Source organism: Erithacus rubecula, assembly GCF_903797595.1.
Source record: "Erithacus rubecula genome assembly, chromosome: 18".
Classification (NCBI taxonomy): Eukaryota; Metazoa; Chordata; class Aves; order Passeriformes; family Muscicapidae; genus Erithacus; species Erithacus rubecula.
In genome coordinates, this window is record NC_136670.1 from 11553439 (window position 1) to 11577634 (window position 24196).

General features: G+C 44.9%; 1 protein-coding gene and 1 long non-coding RNA gene across 2 annotated transcripts; one reads left to right on the forward strand and one right to left on the reverse strand.

The window, feature by feature from the left end:
- Positions 1 to 7820: 7820 nt before the first annotated feature.
- LOC306809679 lies at positions 7821 to 10308 on the forward strand. Its single transcript, XR_013776292.1, has 2 exons — positions 7821 to 8122; positions 9103 to 10308. It is a non-coding gene; the product is annotated as an uncharacterized lncRNA (long non-coding RNA).
- On the reverse strand, positions 9713 to 22749 carry NPEPL1 (aminopeptidase like 1). Its single transcript, XM_079321392.1, has 12 exons — positions 22551 to 22749; positions 21521 to 21706; positions 20238 to 20408; positions 17668 to 17757; positions 16940 to 17021; positions 16614 to 16756; positions 15970 to 16047; positions 13397 to 13497; positions 12647 to 12770; positions 12121 to 12297; positions 11368 to 11478; positions 9713 to 10636 (listed from the first exon to the last, which is right to left on the reverse strand). The coding sequence occupies exons 1-12, from the start codon at positions 22698 to 22700 to the stop codon at positions 10478 to 10480; spliced, it is 1572 nt and encodes a 523-aa protein (XP_079177518.1). The 5' UTR covers positions 22701 to 22749; the 3' UTR covers positions 9713 to 10477.
- Between the last annotated feature and the right edge of the window lie 1447 nt (positions 22750 to 24196).

Sequence of the window (24196 nt, forward strand, 5' to 3'; positions counted from 1 at the left end):
TCTGATAGTGCTCAGACCTCACAGTGTGCTGTGCAATGCCCACACGAAGCCTCCAAAGACTTTGCAACCTGAACTCCCTGATTTACACCTATAAAAGCTGTGGCCACTGGGACAGACATCCTTTCCAAACTATGCAGCCCTTTTGACTTGTGTAGTTTGCAATATTCTAAATCTCTCTCAGTACCACACCAGCAGAGGTGTTGCTCGTGTACCTCTACAAGTGCTGTAGGAAAAATAAGGTGCAAATGTGGTTTAATTGCAGCTCCTCTATGCATTCACAGTCTGACTGTTGCTAAGGCAACTTGTGATTGAGAGACATGAGATAAACAAGAATCTGTCCAAAAAGTGACAGGGAATGGGCACAGAAAAGAAACAGCACAAGTTCCTGCTGGTGGGGTGCTCTGACCTTCTCTTTAGCAGCACAGTTAAATATTGTGCTAAACTAAGGCTGTAACCTGTTACCAAAATGTCCTTAGGACAGTTTTACTGAATGTCAGCTGTGCAACATGAGCATTTGGTCTGTGGGCACAGGGACCAGCTTGGCTGGGAAGCTCCACGTGTGCTCTTGCAAACCCCTCAGCCCTGCTTTGCTTTGGGAGCAGGATTTTGGGTATCCCAAAACAGCACACGGAACAGAGATGGGCAGGGTTCATGCTCACAGAGCTTCCAGCCCATCTGGGAGCACACTGAGCACTGCAAGGACCACACCTGGCTCCTGAAGCAGAACTTTCTGCTGCCAAGAATGTTCCTTTGCTTTTACCAGTTTTCAGCTTTCCCTGGTTGCTGTTTCTAGTATTTGAGAAATTCGAGTGATGCCATGGAAGGTAGAAGAGAACACATTACATGTGTTCAGGAGTTCAGCTGCTGCTCAGGACACCAATCTCTGCATTTTCCACCTCAGTTGTTCAGTGACAATGTTTGAGGTGAGATAAGTCACCTGCTCAGGGCAGCCATATGTGGGGATAATGATAGAAAAAGTGTCAAATCAGTATGGTGAGAGCATCACACTACACAGATTTGTTTTCTTATTAAAAGAGGGGACAAACCACATCATCATCTTCTTTTGGAAATCCTTGGCCTGCTGCTTAAGATAACATTAGTGAAATACTGGAGATATTTTTGTGCTGCCACATTGTCAATTCCCAGTTTCAATGGCAGCATGGTGGCATTTGGAATAAAAACACTCTGCTCTTTTGATCCTGTGTGGCTCAGCACCAGGGAAGCAGGAAAACCAAACCAAGACTGTCCACTAGCACAGATTTTCAGAGGGAGGAAAAACTGTCACACTTCTCTATTGAATTTTGTTGGAGAAAAGAAAAAATGAAGGTTTTGTGAGCTGCAGTTTCATTTACAGCACTGGGGCAGCCTGAGCTGCTGCTGATGCCCAGGCTGGTGCTGGGCCCTCCTGGACCTGCCTAGAGGCAGGAGCTTTATTTTAATCACTGAGTTGTGGAACAATGTCTCAAGCTCTACCAAGTTCTGTGTATCAGGCTGAGGTGTTCAACTGGAGAATAAAAGCCCTTTGGTGTGAGCAGGGTTTGCACTGAGTGGTTTTGAGGTTTTTCTTTTGCACCAACTTTCATCCTTCTATTCTTGTTTGGCTTTCTCAGTGACTTCTCCTTCAGTCAGCAGGCTAACTAATCCATTAACTGCATGGGATAAACAGGGTGTAAAAGGTTCTTTAAAACAAAAATGCTGTTTGGATGCCTGTGACAGCCAGTGGATGAAGGAAATGGTGAGAAGACCTCCAGCAAGGGGATGCAAAGAGCCCTGCAAGCCTCAGGTCACCCAGGCTGCCCCAGCAAGGGGTACATTTGATTCTGCAGTGAATCCTCCCCAGAGCCTCCCTGGGTGAGCAAGGATTGATCAAACATTCCCTGCTATCTGCAGCAGAATCTCACAGATGTTTCCTGGCAGAAACCTTAAGCAGAACACCAAATGTTTCAACATCCCATACAAAGCTGGGCTGGGGCCAGCCCTGCCTGTGCCTGTCAAATCCGTTTCCTGTTTTGGAGATCAGATCTGGGGATGGAGAGCTTCCAAATGCTGGCCAGCTCCAAAGTAAGCTGTGCTCCACAAAAATAAAAACAATAATATCAGAAGAAGTATTAATACTCGGATGAATAATTGTCTCTCTATTATTTCCTGACTTTCAAGCTTACATGTGTTCTGGGGGGGGTGCAATTTTAAAAGGCATATCCCATTCAATTCCTGCTGGCTAAAGAGATTAAAGCCTCTGCCTCTCACAGCCTTTACATCTCCCATGTCAAAGTGATATCCAACAAAATGCACGTCAGGAACCATCCTCATCCTCCTGATACTCACACAAAGGGCCCTGGGTTTGGTTTGTGGGCTTGCCCACTGCTAAGTCTGCTGAAGATAAAGGGAATGATATTTTGCTCTCATGGAAGGATTTCAGACGGGGAAAAGTGCTGGGAAATTTCTTGTGAAGGATGATTCAGGAAGAGGAATGTTTGGTGGGATACCCAGCCTTAGGAGAAAGAATTCAAGCCAGATGGAAAAGAAAATTGTGTGTGAGTGTGGATGCCCATGACAAACAAATGGCTGCTGTTTTAAACCAGGCCTACAGCCAGTGTCTCCTTGGCTTTGGTTTAACCTTACATCTTCAGGAAAAATATTTCCCAATTTGCAATCTGGATTTATTCATTAGGGCTGGTTTGACAGGAAATTAAATAAAAAAACCCCCAAAAAACAATAGAATAAAATAAAAGTGTGCGACTAGCTGGAAAAAAAGTTTAAACTAAAGAAAAAAATTAACAATTCTTATTTCTTAAGTACTTTCCAATTAAAATCTGAGTTTTCTGGTGATTTCTGTATCACTGAAGCTACAGGTTTATGTCATGAGGACAGTGTTTTTAAGACACTGAGTTCAGATAAAGTGCACACCTGATTTAGAGCAGTCATTGCCTTAACCTTGTTTCCAACCAGTGAAACGGTTTTAATCAAAAAAAAGCAGAAGAAATGTGAGAATTTGAAGCAAACCAAAAGCCCAGTGGAGGAAGAGCAGCATCTCCAAGATGCAGGAGAAGCAGCAGCATCACTTTGTGTCTCTGTGCAGAAAAATGTCAGCAAAAGGAGCCAGAGGCAGCCCTGGCTGAGCCAGCTCAGGGCAGGGAAAGCCAAGGAGCCATTTCCAGCAGGAATGATGATGTGGGAGGTGAAACTGCAGGAGTGAAACTCTCTGCCCTCCAGGAGCTGCACCCAGAGCTGCCCTCACCCAAAGGCACTGAGGGTATTTCAGCCAGACATGTACAATTTTCCACTCTGTCCCTCCCAAACACTGCTGCTGCCCAGCACACTTCAATGTACATGGAAAATTATTTTCTTCCAGATGTTCCTGCTTAGAGCTCAATAACTGCCTTCAACTATATGAGCATCACATCAAAAACACCAATAAAGGGGCTAAAACCATGAACTTGTGTTCCATTATGCTATGGTGCTAAAAATCTAAACATGCACTAGAACAGCATTTACAGGCACAGTTCCCTTGGATTTTGTCTTTCTAAATCATCCTCAAAACTCTGGACTCCACTGACTTTTAGATTGTTTTAGTGATTTGAACTGGTGGTTACCCCTCTTTGAGGCTGAGGCCCAGGCACACAGAAAAGCACAGGTGAAATATTTGCCACTGGGAAAGAACTTTGTTACCTGTGTCCAAAATGATCATTGCCAATTAATTTTTCTTTTCTGACAGGCTCAGAGATGTTCAAACAGTGCTGAAGGATTCAGTGGAGCTGAGCAGCAGAGGGATGGGAGCCAAAGGGAGGGTGAATGCCAGGGGTGGATCCCTCACCTGCTCTGGCTCTCAGCCACTCACCCCTGGCAGATCTCATCCCCTCCCCATAGCCCAGGAGTGGAGAAACAGGCAGGGTATTAAATGGAGTCCTCATTATGATCACTGCCCACTGATCTGTTTCTGAACAGATAAAAACCAAGAGCCAACCTGTCTGTCATAATATGCATGTGATCAGAGTGAAAAAGGAAAATCTTAAAAAATTAAATTTAGTAATACTCAATAGTTTTTAAGGATGTGACAGAATGAGTGCAATTTAGGTGATTAAACTTACATCATCCTTTTAGTGCCCATGAATCAGCCTGAGTATCCCAGACTGGGATAAAAGCAAAAGATTTTAGGAAAGACCTGGTTAATATTCTGTTACCACCTCTCACCTGCAGTGTTAAAAGTTCCATCAACCCATACCCTGCTCTGATTTATTCATTCATCTGAACTAAAAATGCTCTTTAGCAATCTCACCCCCTTGTTCCTAGAAAACAGAAATGATTCATTTGAACTCTTTTTTTTTTCCTCTCACCCCTGTGGTTCAGGGTATTTCATGACAATGAACTGGAGGAGTCAGAGGTGTTTTATCTGTCTGCCTTGTGCTTTGCTTCGTGGTGTCCAAGCCAGAAACACTTTTTATTTCGTGATCATTCTGAATCACAGGAATTTCTGCTTCAATTCTCTCTTTGGCTCTGCCCTTTATTCTTTTTTTGCATGTCATTTTATTAGTTCCAAGGCCAACAAAAAAAATCCTTCTGGATGATAGATTATTTATCCACAGGTAGGTTTTTCTTACTACTGATGAAGTTTTTCTTAGTATTGAAGTGAGTAACTTTACAAATGAGACATTTTTAAAGTACAATGAATGTCCTTCAGTGCATAGTTAGAGTGGATTAGCAAGGACATAAGACCTGAAACATTTTTTTTTTTTTGTGAACTGTAGACAATTCATGGACTTGAAAACAAGAAATAAATTGAGTAAAAAGAAAAAAGATATTTGTTCAAACTGAAGTTTCACTGGCTTTCAAAGCAAGACTTACTTCCAGAATTTCAAGCCATTAAGAATGTCTGTTGGACCCATCCCCTATACTTTAAAATCTGTAGATTCCTCTGGGAATAATTATAGACCAAAATTCCTGCTAATTTGGTTTCTTCCTCCCCTCTAGATAACAGTAGCTGTCAAATATTTTCACAGTCTGGATTTTTTCCCTGGACCACTAAATTACATTGTGCCTTCAATGCAGAAGAATCATTTGTTCTGCCAAATATTGCTGGGATTGAGGGTGGTTGGCTCTGTGCACTTTGATCTCATCCAGTTGCTGCACAGGTCAATCCTGAAGGTAAAATTCCATTTATGCAGAGTGGAATGTTTCCCCCTCCAACCGTGATGTATGTTTGCAGTCAAATTAAGTGATGCTGAATCTATTTTGTCTTAATTTTTGTTATAAATCCAAAATTTGCTTATTTTAGTTTTTATACATTAAGGGCTATGACCTCAGCATCCAAACTCTGATTTGAAGGTTTCTCTCAGCTTTGTAAAAGGCTCAGTCACACAGCTCAGGGTCACTGTCCTGCTTCTCCTGCCACACCACAAAGAGACCAGAGTGAGAGATCCCCTTCATTCCAAATCAAATCATATCAAATCATATCATATGGAATTCCCTTCAATCCCTTCAGCTGAGGGCTTTGCCCCAGCTCTGCAGACACACAAGTTGAAAAAGGGCAGATTTGATTAGACATGGGGGATAAATTCTTCCCTGTGAGGGGAACCAGCTCACATCTGGATTTGGTTTCCCAGAGCAGCTGTGGCTGCCCCATCCCTGGAGTGTCCAAAGCCAGGCTGGACAGGGATGGGAGCAGCCTGGGATACTGGGAGCTGTCCCTGCCCATGGCAGGAGGTTTGGAATTTGACAGTCTTTAAAGTCCCTTCCAACCCAAACCATTCCACAATTCCCCTTTCCTTCATGGGGGGACTGGTCCAATCCTAAATAATTCCTCCACGAGTATTTCAGACTCATGGTCTCACTGCTGGCAGCCTCCCCTGCACTAAATTCTCTCTGGTGCCTGGAACAGCTGCTTATTCCTCCAACTTGGGCCTTTGAGATGTAAATAGTGTAATCCAACTTCAAGAGGCAAGGAAATATTAGCAGAATTTAATGTAAATATTGTATAAATCATCCCAAAATAGCACGGCCACGGGATCAGCCAAAGACACTAACTGAAAGTTAAACAGACTAAGTAAATATAGACTAAATATATTCCCCTCCTGGAATTGCCATTGGAATGGATCCAGACAGGAAATAGGTTAAAATACAGTCTTGTGGCAGTGATATTAAAAAGTCATTGGCCTGTTTGGTGACATTTATAATGAATTTTATGTACTCCATACATTTTTAATACATGCTGAGTTAAATATTATCAAATCTATAAAAAGATTATGGAAAAAAATGTCTGGTTTCATATGGGTGGATGCTGCCTGGAACTCTCTCTGTGGGTTTTGTGTAAGAGAAGTGTTTGAAAGAAAACATGAAAGGGAAAAATAAAAATCCCAGCACAGCAGTTTTGGAAAACTATTGCTTTCCCATCCAGAGCCCAGAAGACATCACATACCAAGGCAACAGAATTTCCAAGACACAAACCACAATGGGGATGCGGGAGGGAGATGTTCTAATTCCAACCCTTACACATGCAAAGGGAGAAAAATCAATTTAATTACTCAGTGTGCCTTTGTGCAGCTCCAGGGTGAGTGCAGGGCAATACAAAAGGGCTCTTTGCCTCCATGGATGCAGCTCCAGCTGCAGCAAACGTGGTTAGCAGCAGTTTTGTTCACAGGTAATTAGAAAATAAAACATGCCCTGACTCACCTGGAGCAACCTTGGAACACAGGTGATTGTCTTGATGTCCCAAAGACCATTTTCCAAAAAACTGCTTTGTCCAAAAGTTTGTTCACATTACAGGCAGGATGGGGTGTCTGTGCCTCCCTCTCACACTGGCCCCAGGGGTGTTGATCTCCCCACACCCAGCTCCAAAAACAGAGGCTGCAGGTAAAGTCCAACACACCCAAAGGGAACCCAAATCTCTACTGCACCTCCCCAGGGTCAGAACTGCCCAGCAGAAGGGAGTTTCTAAATACTGTTTTGCCCAAACCCATCTTTCTGGAGCACCAGGTAAAATTCTGGTGACACATCTGTGGCCAGTTCTCAGTTCAGACAGCACTTGGCAGTGCCAAAATGGGATAGAAAACACTCTTGGCTAAATTTCCTCCAGGCAAAACACAACAAAGCCAGAAAAGACCTTTCCTGCAGAAAGGTTTACAAGTTGAACACATCACAGACAGGTTTTTCCATGAGCACCAACTTCACTTTAACAAGCAAACCCACAGATCAGCCTTGTCCTCCCAAGGCTGGCACACATTTCACAGCAAACTGCTGCCCAGAGGATGCTGCTGCCACAGATAAAGAGCAGAGATGGTCTGTCCATGGCAGAGACACTGCTGAACTCACCTGCTGCCTGTGCCAGCCTCCACTGGGCCATCCTGGTCACAGCAGCACAGCCCCAAGGGGGAATGAGGAGCTCTGTAGAGATGAGATCCTGTAGAGCTGCATTGCTGGTGGTTGCCAACCTCCTCTTAAAACTGCTGGGCTCCCAGCTGCAGAAATTTAAGCTCTAAGTCCTACAAAAACCACCAAGAGGCACCTCCCTGGCTCTGTGACCCTGCCCTGGCTCAGGAGCAGCTGAGGAGGGGGAGGACATCTGGGACCTGGAGTTTGGGGGTCCCTGAGCACAAACTTGGGCACTGGGGTGATCTCAGTGCCTTTGGGGCTGGTCAGGGCTCCCCACAGCCAGGAGCACCCAGGGCCAGCAGGTTTGCAAAGCCTGCAGGTGCTCCCTGCCCAGAGTGGGAGTGTTTGTGTTTGAAGCTGCTAAAGTGGTGCCAGAACACACTTCAAGTGCAGAGCTACACCCAGAGGTCAAAGCTCTGCTGTCTGGAAGTGTTTCCTGTCAGTATCTGCTGCTCTGTCCCACCAAGGGCCTGGGGAGTTTTTGGTGTCAGTGATGCTGGGACACAGGGTCAGGGTGGCTTCTGGAACCAGCCACCCCAGGGACTGGCAGTGGTGGCAGATGCAGGGACAAATTCCAGCTCTCCAGCTCAACATGGGCTTATTTCTTATTTTAGTAATGACCCCACATATTAATTTTTATGTATTTGCTGTTTGTAAAGCAGTTTTGGGATCTCTCCTTCTGAAGATTGCTTCCAGGTCTCACACCAGGACACTTCAGGGCTAAAACAGGAATTAAAATTGCCCAGGTGAGAAACAGGTGAGTAAACTAAAGGAACTGAAATTCTACTCATTAAGGGTTAAGAGACAATGTGAGCTTAATGGGAATGATCCCAGTGCAATCTCTGTGAAACACAGAGCAAAGAGAATCACTTATTTGGCAAACACAACTCACAAATCACTGTCTTGTGTAGGTCCAAAGCTTGAGCTCTGGAGAATTGACCTTTTATCAAAACAGAAGGAAATAATAATGTACATGAGCAATAGCAAGAAATTTGAAAGACAAGAGAGTTGATTTTTAATTTGTATCTCTGATACAGAGGAAGCATCAGACTTTTTTATTACTAGGTGTTGAATTCATTTATTTTACTGTCCTTCAGCAAACTTCAGCTGGTTTTTGGGTTTTGATTTCCCAAACCTCTCATTTGCTTTTCAGGCTTTTCTTAATATATTTCTTTAACATGAGGTACTTGGTTGTAAATAATGGCTTCTATTAAGTGCCTTCCAAACTAAATCCAGCAGAATTGTATGCCTTGAGACACAGCAAAATTGAAGAATATGATAATCAGGCATCAAAATCAAACTTCTCTGTTCTCATTCAGTAAATAACATCAGAATTGAGCTTTGTGCCACAAAGCCACAGGATACTTTTTATGTAAAAATCTGGCAAACCACAACATTTCAAAATTAGAATTGATTAACTTGAAGAATGCTTCTACAGAATGGAGATTGAAGATGATCTCAGAGCACTAAAATTAGAACATATTGCTATTTGCTACAATGCTGAGTCTGTAATAAAAATAACTTCATCAACACATTTCCCACAGCAGTTTTTTTGGTACCAGGTAGTGCTTTATACCAAGTGTTAAGAATGACAAAAGGCAGAACTCATTCAGATACAGATTTTTTAAAACTCGAGTGGACCAGGGAGGCAGAACAGCAAGGGACAAACGAGTACAGAAGTAATGAAGTTCTGGGGTTGTGGTTTTTTTTTTAAGTAACATTTTGTCTATCAAATAGGGCCACACACTCAGCATGAAACATGTTCCTGCTCCATTCTGCATTATGCTTTCCAAGAAGTCTTCAATCAAAACCACTTTTGATTGGTGTCCCTCAGTGTTGGAACTCCAGCTAAAACCAACAGCAGGTCTCCAGAGATCCCCTCAACAGAGAAAGGCACAATCCCTCACAGCTCAGCCTGACTTGATCTGCAAAGCAGCCAAGGGTGCTGAGGGGATTTCTCACAACTGATGCAGCTGGAGCCAGGAGATGCTTCCAAAGGCTGAAGCTGCAGCCCCAGGACAGGGACTTGGTCTCTCTGTTCCCTGTCCTGTCACTGCCTGACATCAGCTGGGACCAGTCACTTCCCCTGGGTGTCCCAGCTAAACCAGTGCCTGGAACTCCCTGTGGCTGGTACAGAAACTCACACTGAGCATCCCTGGCTGCTGCTGAGTCAAATGAAGTGAATCAGAAAGTTCTGCACAAGTGCCCCACAGCACTCACTGCAAGCTGTTCCCCTCTCAGCTCTGAGTGCTGGGAAAAGGAATGTGAGCAGGGTAATGATGTTGTACACAAAGTTTTGGAGCACTCAGCGTTCTCAGAAATGTAAATAACACCACAAAACACCACATGGGATATGTAAGCTTCTTTAATAATAAATTTATTAAGTGGCAAGAAGCCACTCTGCTTTGTAAACCGATTTTACTCAATCACAGTCCCTCTATTATTTTCCTCATTTAACATGAATACATTCTGCAATTTGTATGTGAAACAATTACACAGAGATATGTTCTGAACCCCTCTTGCTGATTTTACTGGTCAGAAGAACATTAAAACATGCGGAAACAGCACCTTATTAAAACTATAGGCCTCTTCTCATTACATCTCCTTTGCTGCTAAGCTAAATTGTCTCTGAATAAGCCAAGCCTACAGAGGTTTTTTTTTTTTCTTTGTCCTGTGTTCTTGAGATGTAGTGGGGCCTGCAAAAATGTCTGATAAAACCTCACATATAATAAGTAATTCTGAAGGCTTTGTAAGCAATAGCTGCAGTTGCTTCTTCAGATTAGAGAGAGCTTCTCATGCATTAATGCACTTGGTTAGGTTTTGTGAGGAGCTCAGAGGAGGACGTGGCCTCTTCCTGATATAGTTAGTTGAGCCTGGACTCTGCACCACTGGTATCATTCAGCAACTGTGTGCACCAATAATTTAAAAAAAAAACAAACTAAACAATACATCAGGCTGTTTTTATCAGAAACAAGTAATAAATCTTATCATGATAGTAAAAAATAAAGAAAACAAAACAAAACAATGGCAATTTCTGACGTGTGACATTTCATTGCTTGAGAACAGATCAGTGCAAAGTGAGGTAACCCCACACCCTGGCAGGGCTGGGCTGTCAAACCAGGCGCCGTCTCTTGGAGTCCCTCTCCATCTCCTCAGGGGGAGAGTCCCCATTGCAGCCCAGGGGAGACACCAGGTTCAGCAAAGGGTCTTCAGAGGCCCCTCCAAACAGGGACAGCAGCAAAGCCACGCCATAGCCGGTAGCTCGCTCACCCTAGAACGAAACCAAAACCACACTGCTCAATCTTGCAGGGTCTGCATTAGTTTAATTTGGCTACTCATCCAACAAGAGCTGCCACAGCCAAGCCCTGCTCTGTGCTGCTGCATCCTCACTGCCACTGGAATCTGTCCCAGCTGGATTAAAGCAACACAGGAGAACAGAGCTCCCACTGACTTGTGGGTGGAGAGAGGCCAGCATTGTTCAGGGCAGGGGATCTCCCACCCAGCCTGAGCATGGATTTGGAATATGAGCTGAATAACTGGGTTTGAAAAAAAACAAGAAGCAAGTGGAGTGAATTGGCTTGGTTTTTAGGAAAAAAAAATAAAAGACACAAGTTCTACCAAAGGGAGGAGAGAAAATCTCCAAGAGGGAATATATTTTTGGAAGGATGATCAATTCTGGTCAATCATCGTAAAACAACATGGTTGAAAATGGAAGGCTGGGATTATTGCCATGAACAGAAACCAGCAAGTTGTCAATGCTCACAATAATAAAGATGTCACTGATTAAAGTGGCTGTTAGAATATTTTAAAACCAAAATAAAAATAAAAACGGATGAAACTACCAAACCAAGAAACTCTCAAGAGAGACAAGTCAGTGCTTTTCTGAAGGACCCTTCTCCAGCCATCTGTGTCCCTGTGCAGTGGATGCACACAGTGCAGGGCTGCTGCAGGCTGCAGCTGTGTTTGCCCAGCCTGTGTGCAGGGAGGGGCAGGGACACTCACGGCGTGCACGGGAGCGGCGATGTCGATGTGCACCCACACCCCGGGCCAGTCAAAGCCAATGTGGGAGGCAATGAAGAGCCCAGCACAGGAGCTTGGGGTATTGTCTCTGTCCTGTGGGAGCAATAAAAATAGAGCTGGTCTCACAAGCAAAGGAAATGCAAATGGTTCATTCTGCCCAGAGCAAAGACAGTTACACAAATCTCGTTCAAAGCTTAATGAATGGCCCTAAAAGAGTCTTACAAACCAACTTTACTGTAAATCCTGCATTAGTCCCTAGCAGCAGTGTGCCCCTGCTCAATTCCTCTTCTGCCCACACTCCTTTCTGCAGTGCTTTTGGAATTTCACTGCACACTGGAACTCTCAAATGCAGCAAAAGCAGCTGCAGCAATTCTGAGCCCTCCATCCTCAGTTCCCTGGTTTTTGCACTCCCAGCTACTTTCCCTGCTGGTGATGTATGATCTGAGGAATGCCCATCTTGATTTCCTAGAAGGTCTCCATCCAGGAACTCAGCATTCATTTAGAGCCATGTTTAAATTCAAGCAGCCCAAAAATACCTTTGCAGCAGGTCACCCTGTTTAAAAATGTCACTAAAGACAGCCTGCAGAGCCCCAGGTGAAAGACCCTGAAGACCAGGACAAGATGGGCCATTTCTAAAAGCTGCCCCCATGAAGAGCTTTCTGCAGACCAGCTCACTGTATAGAAAACACACATTTTTATGTCAGAGAGAAATTTAAAAGAAAAAATAAATCTTACTGCTACAGAGTTCTTCATATCAGCTACAGCAGAGGTAAATTCACTGAAGTGGAGCTCAGGGCAGTACACCAGAGGATGGACCAAGTCTCCACAGTTCCTGCCAGCTTTAACACAAGCCTTTTCCCACTCCTCATTATTTGTAAGGACAGCAGCATGGTATTTTCCTGTAGCAATTCCCTGGTGAGGTAAAGGACAAAATCAGGAGGAAGTCACCTTCCACCACTGCTCATCAATATAACCTTGTATGAAACAGGAACAGGTGCTAGAAGAGAACGGTGTTAAATTTGTACTCTTGTACCACTCTGTGTGTGACTTGAAAAGGAAATAATTTCATGGACAAGAAAATCCTGATCACTATTAACAAATCAGTTCTGGTGCTGTAAATTGAATTGCAAACATGGAGTAGTGTCCCACTTACATCAGCTGCTGATGTCATCAGAATACCACTTGAAATTAAGTATGCAAAAGCAAAAATGTTGCATAAAGAACAGAAAAGAAACTGAGTTATAAAAGTAAAGTGCTGTACCTGAGCTCCAGTGAGAGTGGCCATATCCAGAATGATGTCAGCTCCAAGGTCCTTGCAGGCGTAGGCGACTCCATCAGCCAGGATCAGGCGACCTTCTGCATCAGTGTTATTGATCTCCACAGTTCTGGGGGCAAGAGAGGCCATGTCAGCCTGGAGTGCCTCAGGCTGCAAGTCAGGACTCACTGTCTGCACTAGAATACTTCAGAGAGCAGCCTCAGACCTCATGTGCTTCTCTTATCTGACTCTGCAAGTCTGCAGAGCTGCTACTCCCCAGCTCCAAGCACCCAGACAGAGCACACAAGGAAAAGGGAAATGACAGCACTGCCCTGGTGGCAGGCTCTGCTTGTTGAGCCTGTGTGATGCCTTGCTGGGATTCTGCAAATTACTGCCAAAGAAGTAACATCTGTCCTTAAAAGAGATTCTGATCCATTGGTGGCCTGTCTTTGCTGCTTTGCCACACAGTGCAGCTGCAGATGGACACAGAAAAGTGGTTCAACTACAAAAACCACCTAAATCTGAGTGCTTTAAGGGTAGTGCAGCTCATGATACACATGTATTTTGATGTATATTTTACACACCCCACAGGAAAATCTAAGCACACTTAAAACTCACTACTATGGATGTCTGAAATGCAATTATCAATATTTAGGGAAGCTGATTTGGGGACAGCTTCACAATCTGCATGGCTCTCAGATTAACAGAAAAATGATGCTTGTTCTGTTTCTGGGAAAGGGATAGATACAAACTTACTTTCCAGAGTAAAGAACATGAATGTCATCAGGTCTCGTTGCACGTGGTCCCACTGCATTCTCAGCCAGACAAAAAACAGCATGAAGATTGTCCTTAAACCCCTGTAACAACCAGAGAGAAGAAATGGCTTTTGATTCACATCAAGCTCATTTATTGGGACTGAAATTAGTGAAGGATTAGGACTTCTTGACAGCAATGCTACAATTTTCAAAGGAAGTCTGGTGGGTTTTTTGGTGGGTGGGTGTTAGATGGGTTTTTTTAAATGTGTCATTCTTGCTGGGAGGCACACAACATTTTTAACCTGTTTTATTTATTTTTTTTTCCCTTAGCCTCCTCTCTTTTGGCTTGTCTCACAATATTTTAATTTCTGTTTAAAGTCAAGTGCTTATGTGGTTATGGATGGTATTTTAAAATGGTTGATGATTCTGTTATTTATACAGCAGTTGTATTGTGTGGAGGGATTCTAGGAAGAGAGAGGGAATCAGCAGAATTTAACAAAAGAAAACATTGTTCCTCCTTAACTGGGATAATTAACCTTAACAACATCAAATTCTGGAGGGGAAACCTGGGCCAGTTTTACTCTTCATCTCTTGATAAAAGTCTGTGGCTGAAGAAATCTGGACTTGCTGAATCAGCTCATGATCTGAAGTCTAAAGGGCAAAGGCATCAGTCAAAACCCTTTCAAAAGAACAGGTAGCATTTAGAAGCAGAAAATAATTCCATTTCTAGCCCAGACCTTCCCTCCATAACCCAACTATTCACAACACAGTCTCACTGCACTGTACTGAGTTTTCCTCCAAGAGAGACATGCTGTTAATCTACTATCAAAAAGTGAAAATCTATTTCCAGTATCAGTTTCCTTTTCCTGAAACTAATTCTGTCTGCAGCTCTTCAAAAGCAGGATTCACTATGCTAACCTGCAGGATCATGTTAACAAGAAAGAAATCAAAAATTTAAGCCAATATTTTTCTCTTCTCCCTTGTGTTGGAAAGCTCATAATGGAGGAAATGCATCTTTCTAGGAAAAATCACTTGTTTAATTTTGCCAACCAAAGCCTTTTAAAATCATATTCTGTAACTGTTGAACAGCATGCAGGCAGATATTTTATGAAGATGGAAAATAACCTCTACCCCTCTTCCTACTGAGCTTTCCATCCAACACACATTTCCCACCTCAGTCTCTGTGACAGCATTGCTGAGAGAAACCTCTCCCACCTTTCTTTTCTTCTTAAAAGCATTAAAAAAAAGGCCTTGAAATAGTAACAACAAATTCTTCCCATTGCCTCTCTGAACACATTTTCTGCAGGGATGTCATTTACAGGTCCTCTCACACGAGACTGTAAAATTAAGCAGTGAGTTCATTCTTTTGTTTTTACATATAAATGTGTATAAAGATTTCTCCAGGCTCAGTTTGCCCAAACTGGCAGTTTATTCCCTGTTGCAGTAACTGTGTATGAACTGACAGATCACTTGTGCTCACATCTGCTGTGACTGTGAATGGAACTTCCCTCAGAGCACACAATCACACACAAAACCCCTGGAAACAAGGACTGAGCCACTGAAAGGATGTTCCCCATCCATGGCCATCCCAAAATCTCCCAAAGCACTGCATTCCAGCTCCTGTCCCTTGCAGAACTCTGACACAACTTCCTGAAGGATTTAGTTATGCAAGGTAGTTATTCTGCCTGAGATGCAGCTCACAAATCTGTTTTCAATTTTAATTCTCAGCAGATAACTGTGAAGTTTACAATCTTTCCACATCAAACATGCTGTTAGGGCCAAGGCACAGAGCTGGACTATTGAGAAATGGGAACTTGGCACTGATCAGCCCCTGGACAAAGCATCCATCAGATCTATGCATTAATCTGCTGCAGTAAATATTTTTTGAACTTTGGATACTCCTTGGAGGCAATAGCTGCTCTGTCAGCAAGACTGAAGCACTGGATTTGTGGAGAGGGCAGAGTTTTATTGGCAGCAGCCACTTTTCCCCAGTTTGCATTGTTAAAGTGCAACAAGAATATATTTGTAATTCTTCATATTTCAATACCTGGCTTCTACTCAGCTCTCCCACTACTTTCTGACCACAGAAGCAAACCAACAAGCAGCTCCTGATGCCACTAGAGCTGCTATTTCCCCACTAGGTTAATATTAGACCTGGCACAGGATTTGGAATATAGAAATACTTCACATCCCAGAGTCACTCATCCCCTTCTTCACTAAGGTGACAGCAGCTGCCCCAAATCCCACAGCTTAAACAAAATCAGCACTGGATAACTCCAGTATAGACCTGATTCAAGGAACTAGAAACCACTCAGTTCACAGAACAAACTCTGCAATTCAAGGAAGACCCTTAAAAAAAAAATCAGCACTCAAGGAATTTCTCACAATTCTCAAGAACCCAGTAAAGATGTGAAATATTTTCCTGGAATAGCAGAAAGAGCAGAGTGGCTCAAGTTCACTAAGAGCAGTGGCAGGTCAGAACTTCAGGATTAGACAGGCCTCTGTCTCTGGGAATACATCCAAGCTCCTTGGCACTGCTGGGATACATGATATCAATTAACACATTTTACTTACTTGCTTTACAGTGGCTTTGAAGGCACCCAAAATAGCAGCTGCTCCACCACAGTCTCGTTTCATTCCAGGCATAGTAGTCTGTTTAAACAGAACCAAAGGATTTTTTTTTTTTTTTGTCTTTGAAAGAGAATTTCACAGTGATGCCTGCTAGAACCAGTGTTTCTGATGCTTCTGAGACTCTGGTTTTGACAGTGCTCAGCTGTCAACAACACTTAACAAGGGATATGTGCCTCTCCTTATTGGTGGATCTGGTCTTGGAGCTGAAAAATACTAAACCTGGGCTGCTAAACTGTAAAGAAAGTAAAAAGAAAAATGTTGTTTAAAAGTTTCACACTGAGGCCAACTCCAATGGGTTTTGGTTCTATCTTTGAAACCAGAAATTAAACATCTTTGTTCCTACTTTCTGTCTTTCAGCAGGCAATATTTAAAGGGTAAAGTATCATGTTGCTATTGAATTGCTCTGCAGTGGCCCTTGAATCCCATTTGGTATCTCTCCTGATAGTCTGTGTCCACATGGATGACAACAGATCAAGTATTTAACTCAATAAAAAGGTACTTTTGTTTCCTACAGACATCACCTGAACTGCTTTCATCAGAAAACAACAGTGTAAGCAAAGGCAGCAGCAGAACAAGAGTTTCTGTACCTTTCCCTTGATGCTGAGTCCTCCAGTGTCATACACAATACCTTTGCCCACCCAGGCAATGGTCTGTGTGGCACCATCTGGAGTGTGACTGAGAACTGCCAGGGCAGGGGGATGCAGAGCTGCCTTTCCAACTCCATAGATACCTGGAAAACAGAGAATTAAACCTGTGGGGAACAAAGACTGCAGGAAGCCACTGTGGGTATTTTCCTGGAATACTATGGGCAATGAAACAGTTTCAAAAATGTGCAAATGAAACATTACAATGGAGATTGCAAAACATTCCAGTCATCAGCTAGGAAAAAAGTGTAATACTCAACAAGATGTACCTCCAAAGCCTCTCTCTTTCAGCTCCTCATCTCGGATAATGGTAGGAGTAATCCCAAGATCCTTGCCAACTTTTTTGATTTCCTTAATAATTCAGACAAAAGGACATTGTCAGTCAATCATCAGGACACAAGTGTGCCTTTCCACACAAATTGGTAACCAGTTAAGGGGTTTTTGTGATTTTTGCAAGCATACACAAACAAACATTCACAATTTTGTGAGTGGTGCTGCTTTTCCAATGGCCTAATTCAACTGACACATCCTTGACTTACTATGGCATGAAATATAAATTTGACCTTTAAGCTCTGCCAGTAAAAGAAATCTTGTGAGGTAAAGGACAACTGTTCACTCTATTGGATCATGATGTAATAGGACAGGAATAATTTCATTCTCAACAGCTTTCCAGATTTTTATGATAAGGCTCATTTGAAATATGTCAACTGTCCCATAATTTCAGTGGCTCTGGTCACCATCAGGTTTAAGACAAGAATCCAGTGCCATGACCAAATGAAGAACTCATTTACCAGCTTCCCAATGCCCTACTCCAAGCTGTAAACTCTGCCTCCTTCCAACTCTGCACAGTTCTACAAAACATGAAAGGCCAAAGGAACAGTCTGAGCACCCCTGGTTTGATTTTCCCCCCACTCACTGAGAGCCAGCAAACCTTGGGTGTGATTAGTGCAGCCCAGAGCTGCCACCAGCAGTGCCAGCCCTGAGGTGCATCACCCACCTCCAGGAAGGTGTCAGTGTCCATCTGGTTGCACGGGGTGTCCACGATGCGCGCGGCCAGCCGGACGCCGTCGGTGGCACTGGCCAGGCACTGCCAACACAATGGGGACACTGAGCAGGGCACAGCTCTGCATTCATCCTCTGCAGCCAGCACCACCTCTGTGGCTCCTCTAGGGCATGTTAATGCTTAACTGCCACAGCAGTTAAATCATGCCAGCCAAGCTAACCATTATTTTTTTGGATGTGTTCAACTTATTTTTCTATGTGCTTTAATTTCTAAGTAAGTGTATTCCTTTACCTTGCAAACTGGTGTTGCAAAATTAGTATCTTTCTCCATTATCAAAGGCAATGTGAGGTGGAGGAAAGAAAGATAAGAGGCAGCTAATTCAGGAAGTCACAATGAGCTTATGGGCTGCTGGGGTTGGAAACCTGCAGAGATTGTGTAATCTGCAAATGGGAAACTGCAGAGTTTGTACAGGGCAGGCAGAGTGGCTGAGGGCAATAAAGATTATTGCTGTGAGATGTTCTATATGGCAGGCCAATGGGGAAACTGGAATATTTCATGTTTGTGTAAAACATGCACTGCTTCCTGATTTCTGTGGCAAAATGGACTGACCCTCACCTGGACTGAGCAAAAACTTATCTAAGCAAGGGTGGACAGAATCAAAATGGTCAAGTAGCCAAGGCTGTTTCCTTACAGAAGGATCCTCCTGGCATGATGACACCATTCACCAAGCTTCAACTTTCAACTACCACAAACTAACAACTTGAAGCTGTAAGACCTGAGGGAAGGAAACTGTGCAAGCTTTCCAGTAGCCACACTACACTGAGGACCACACACAGCACAAGGGTGAGTCAAGATGGGTTTCACAGGAGTCTGAGGTGTTGGACACTCACTCCTGCTGAGGTAAATGAAGTTTGGCTTGGCCAGACCAGGCTAAGGATACATTTGTACCCCAGAACACTCCTAAATCTTGGCTTGCTTTGGAATTGTGCCCAATTCCTGCAATTACTTCTGATTGCTTTACTGTCCCTAAAGGGTAAGGACCTACTCAGGAGCCAAGCTCTGTCTGGAGTGATTCCCTGTTAGGGCCATGCAGGTAAAAGGAGGTGCTCTAACCCCAAGGCCAAGCCCTAGGGGAGCAGCATGACTTCCAGAAATAAGCTGTGCTTGTGTTTGTGTTTCCAGAGTGCTCCAGAAAACCTGGATAATGGCAGCCTTAATAAGTGCCTTGCAAAGCTCTGACAATCCCTGCTGGTCCTCACCATAAAATATCCTGTACAACACTGTAGGTGTAAAATACAACATGCCAAGGGAGAGGTTTAGATAAAAATGTCCTACCACATCCCTCTTCCATGCTCTGCATTAGCTGTCTGGTGCTGGTTGAATTTAAGGGGTGCAAACTCAGCTAAGAGGAAACCAGTAATATTTTTGGCATTGACATCAAGGGATAAAACAGGGGGTAGAAATAATTGCAGCTTTGTTCTTAAGTTAAAAATAACCCAAGTGGTTTGGAATCTACCTATCTGAAGGAACTATTTTTGACACCAGCTATGCTTTTTCTGATTTGGGGCATGGAAAAATGAAGTGATCAAGAGTTGTACTCTCAGCATGCCTGTCTTTGCCACTCTGCTGAAAACTGAGCTGACACCATTTTCTGAGGCTAAATCAGCTCACTGAATAAAGACCAAGCACAGAGAAAAAGATACTGAAAAAAAATACCCTAAAGCTGTAATGCTGTGAATTTCGAAAGCAGCAACACCATATCCTTTGTCAAATCCACTGCCAAAACTTTTAAGGGATTTCTGTAACCTCAGTGACTGAACAGATAAGGAAATATCCATCTGTACTGAAGCACAGAACCTGGAGCACTGAACAGGGAGTTCCCTTACAGATTAACTGCAAACCTTGGAATAGCTTTTAAGTTGATGGATCTTGAAGAGGAATGACCTGGCATGCCAACACATGGGGTTTTCCTCTCTGAAACAGTCAAAGAAGGGAAACAGTCTTTGATTTTCTGCCATTGAAAGATGACTTGGACATATTTAATGAACAGCTCATCTCCAAGCTGTTTTGTTTCTTAGGGTCTTGCTTCTGGCCACAGTTCTGCCAGAAGAACTCAGCCAAAGAGGTACATCAGACAGAAATAGCAGAGGACATAGGTGATCCCTGTTAGGTGACTTTTAGTGACTCCATTGTGATATTCACCTGCACAGTCACACACAGCTTTTGGCTGGGTAGAAAAAAGTGAGAAGCCACACACTAAAAGGAGTGTAGTATTAAAGACTAAAAACAGAGTTTGCATCTGTGACACACGTGAGAGAGGAGACATTTTCTTTGTGCTGTTTGTTTGGTGTTTTCCACCCCTGAAATCTAAATACTGAATAACATCCTCAGCATCTGCTGCAGCAGTATGTTCATTATTTCTACTCACAGATGCTGTGAACTGATCAAGGAGCCCTGAGCTAAGATAATTACACAACACCCATTCCAGAGGCAGCTTGAGACAGATGCATTTGCGCATGCAACCAACTGAAGGAAAAGATGACAGAAAACCCCCAAAATCTTACTTTCAGAGTTGCCAGTTCCATTGGTCCATTGTTTTGGCCAACCAGGAAGAATTCCACTGTCACAGTTTTCTTCTCTGTGCGTCTGGAGGCGCTGGAGCGATGTGTGAACAGGGGGAAGGCCCTGGCCAGGGCACAGGCGGAGGCGAAAACTTCAGAGCGCTCACACACCATCTGCAACAGCAGCCAGCAGCAAAACATCACACACCAGCACTCCAAAGGATCTGCTACCTGGGGTATTGCTGGGGAAGGGGGGAGAAAAGGAGGTGGGTGGGAAATAACCCAGCCCTGAGGCCAGACAAGCTCATTCACTGTGTTTTGCACGGACAGGGGCAGCGTGAAAGTAGCCCAGTGAACTGGTCCAGTTCATTTCCTGGATGGAAATTAATTACACTGCTGGAATTAGTTCAACCTTAAAAGGGAGCTGGGCTGCTGTAATTATACCAGTGCAATTAACACAGGTTAGACTACAGATCAGGACCAAAAAAGGCAGAGGAATCACCAATATGTGCTCAAAACAAATGCAACAGTGATTATATGAGAATGTGAAGGCAGAAATTGTATGAAAATGTGGCTAATATTAACCCAAAAGTTTGTTAACAGGTAGACTATTTCTCTGAAGTTCATTATAGAAATTACCAGTGGAAAGCAGTTTTAGTTAAACATTTCCAAAGGGTAAAAATTAAGCAGAGTTATTACTCTTGCAAAGAAGTTTTCCAAGTGAAGAGTACTATGAAATTTTGTCACTGACACTGACTGTGTGAATCTTCTCCAACAACCCACAAATCTGATATTAATTGGAGAACCCACAGAAACAAATAAATTCATAAGGCTTGTGTGAAAGACGACCAAAGAGCTGCAAAGGACTCATACTGGAGCATTACTTGCATCAACACTGTTAAAACTCACTGAACAACACAAGCAAGGCATCTCTCATGAGTTCTGTGATAGAGACATAATACGCTCCACTCAGGCTACATCAATCTCCTGAAGCATGTGCTGACATCCCAAATCCCAGTTTAGAAAAAGCCACTAATGGTTCGTTTTGCATGGGCACTCCTGGCTGAAGATGTTCCATAAGAATCCAGCCTTAATTTCCTCCTCCTAATGTGCTTGAGCATGCACAAGCCACTACAGTCAGGTCTTGCCTACATGCCAGCGCAAAACCACTCATGTCAGTGTAATTATATCAGTCAAACTTGTCCACCTCCAGTCTCCTTGGAGACAGCTACAACCCGGAAAAGTCGAGAAAGCACTGGCTAGATGTTTCAGCAGGAGGCACTTACAAGAATGCATCTGCTGACGCCGCCGGGCAGGCAGTTCCTGACCAGGCGGGTGATGAACTGCGCTGCGGACGGGCTGTTGTGCCGGCTGACCCGCGACGGCAGCGCCGCCACCGTGGCGTAGTTGAGGTACAGGGGGCAGCTGTCGGTGGGGTTGGGGTTCAGAGTGCTCAGAGCAGACTGCCAGACCTGCGGAGAAACCAGGGCTGTCAAGGCAAACAACCCTGACAGACTCTCCTTCCCACCTCGCTCCTGCTGTATTTAGGCACTTTTTTAATGACAGGGGTTTAGGTGTTGGAAACAAAGAAATTGTGCACAACAACCTCTGGAGTGAAAAGAAACAGGAAATTTGACAAATCTGTTCATGAACCAGAAAATAGAAACGTACTTTCCATTACAAGCATCTCCTTTAAGCCATATGAATTACAATCTAAAACCACACTGTTTAGTGCACAGGCTGGTTCAGAGCTTTCTTAACTTGAGACAGTTTTCCCAGTGATAAATAGGAGGACTGATTTACTAGCTCCGAATTATTATTTCACATAGCAATTTAATTAAAAACAAATAAAACCAAGAAGGGTAAATATTGTCTTAAGAGACTGAGGAACCCTGTATAAAAACCCCTGCCAAACATCTAGCGACCTAAAAGCCGCAATGCAAAACGTTTATCATTCTACCACAAGCCATCACCACCACTAAACAAACAGGTCCGCAGCTCCCACCGCAGCGGCTGCGGGCGGGGAGGGGGCTCCCAGCGCTCACCGCAGCCCCTCGGAGAGGGCAAAGCGCCTCTTCCCCCGCCGGGTGGGCGCAAGGGCGGCGGGAGCGGCCCCGCCGCAGCAACAGGCTCGGCCCGGCCCGGCCCGGGGGTGCCGGGGCGCGGCGGCGCTGAGGGCCGGGCCCGGGGCCGGTGCCGCGGCCCGGGGCGGCCCCGCCGGTCCCAGCAGGCGGCCGGGCCGGGCGGACACGCGGCGCGGGGCCCGCGGGCGCTGCCGGGCTCTGAGGGGGGCGCGGACCCGCGGCGCGGCCTCACCTCCTCGGTGACCCGCGGCTGCAGCTTCCCCCGCAGCTGCGCCCAGGGCAGGCGGTGCAGGTTGTGCAGCTGCCCCAGCACGAGCAGCGGGCGGTTCTGCGGGTCCGCCTCGCCCGCGCTGGCCTGGAACTCCAGTTGCACGTTCGCCATCTTCCTGCCCGGCCCGGCCGCGCCGCCCCGCCCCGGGCCCGGCTCCGCGGGGCGGGGACGCGCCGCTGTGGCGGCAGCGCCGGGCACGGCCGGGGCAGGCTGCGGGCACGGCGGGGGCGCTGGGCCTGCCCAGCGCCTGTGCTCACAGAGCGCTCGCACCGTGGGCTGCAATAGAGGAACGTGTTTATTCGCATCTTTTTGTACTTGCCCAGCGCCTCCTGTTAATGTTTGGTCAGCGGGCAGTTATTAGAATATGTTGATTTGCAAGTGCAAGTGCTGCCCTGCACAGACACCCCGACCGTCCCAGCCCGTCCCTGGGAGCGTGGTGCGAACGCTCGGACAGGTGCGGTGCTGTCACCATTCGGGTTCGGTGCTGTCACCATTGAGGTTCGGTGCTGTCACCATTGAGGTTCGGTGCTGTCACCATTCGGGTTCGATGCTGTCACCATTGAGGTTCGGTGCTGTCACCATTCGGGTTCGATGCTGTCACCACTCGGGTTCGGTGCTGTCACCACTCGGGTTTGATGCTGTCACCATTCGGGCTCGGTGCTGTCACCGTTCGGGTTCGGTGCTGTGGCCATTCGGGTTCGGTGCTGTCACCATTCGGGTTTGGTGCTGTCACCATTCGGGCTCGGTGCTGTCACCATTCGGGCTCGGTGCTGTCACCGTTCGGGTTCGATGCTGTCACCATTCCGTGGGGATGCTGCTGCTCCCTGATCTGCAGCCAGGGGAGACGCGAAGCTCTGTGCAATCTTCCACCTATGCACGAAAAGTGGATTCTGATGCATATAATGGAAATATACCTAAAAAGAGAAACAAAAAACCCCAAAAACCAGGCTGAATTCCAGAAGAAAAAACTTCCTTAGAGTAAGGTCTTTGAAGGGACATCACAGAAACTTTATTGAGAATTAAAGTTTTAGGAACATCTGTTGCAGAGGTCGGTCGTGCATCCTCACAGACGGGACGGTAACTCAATACACAGACTCCAACTTTGAGTCTCTTTATGAGCCACAGAAAATACACTGCTCAGGGGTCTGCTGATATCCCAATACATAAGATCAGCGTGGGAGTGAGAGGACACAGCAATTACTTCAGGATTCAGACATTCCAAAGGTTGCTCCAGGCAGTAAGCTCCCAATCATTGAGTTCAAAATCTGCTGTTCCTGCTGCTCTAAGAGTCCAAAAGCAGGACATTCCCTGAATCCACAGCATCTGAAAGGCAAATAAAACAGTAGGAAACACTCACCTAACCCACGATCCTTCTGTTGCAGTTAAAGGCAGCAGAGGAGGGTCCTTGTAAAGGGAATGGACTGAGGAAATCAATTTTATCTACAGAAGCTCCCTGTGAATGTCCCACCACCAGCAGCTGCAAACATTTCTATTTGTCTGAGCCTCAGTAGAAGCTGCAGCAAGGACCTGTCTTCCAGTTATTGATCCTCTACAGGCATTCATGGAATTAAGCCAGAAAAATATAATCTTACACAATCTATTGTAAT

Excerpts from the sequence above, each read along its gene's own strand:
- NPEPL1 (XM_079321392.1), bottom strand. The coding sequence starts at position 22,700 with ATGGCGAACGTGCAACTGGAGTTCCAGGCCAGCGCGGGCGAGGCGGAC. Across the intron at positions 20,409-21,520 it reads GCGTCAGCAGATGCATTCTT|ATGGTGTGTGAGCGCTCTGA; the intron begins GTAAGTGCCTCC and ends CTGCTGTTGCAG. Across the intron at positions 10,637-11,367 it reads TCGCCGCTCCCGTGCACGCC|GGTGAGCGAGCTACCGGCTA; the intron begins GTGAGTGTCCCT and ends GTTTCGTTCTAG.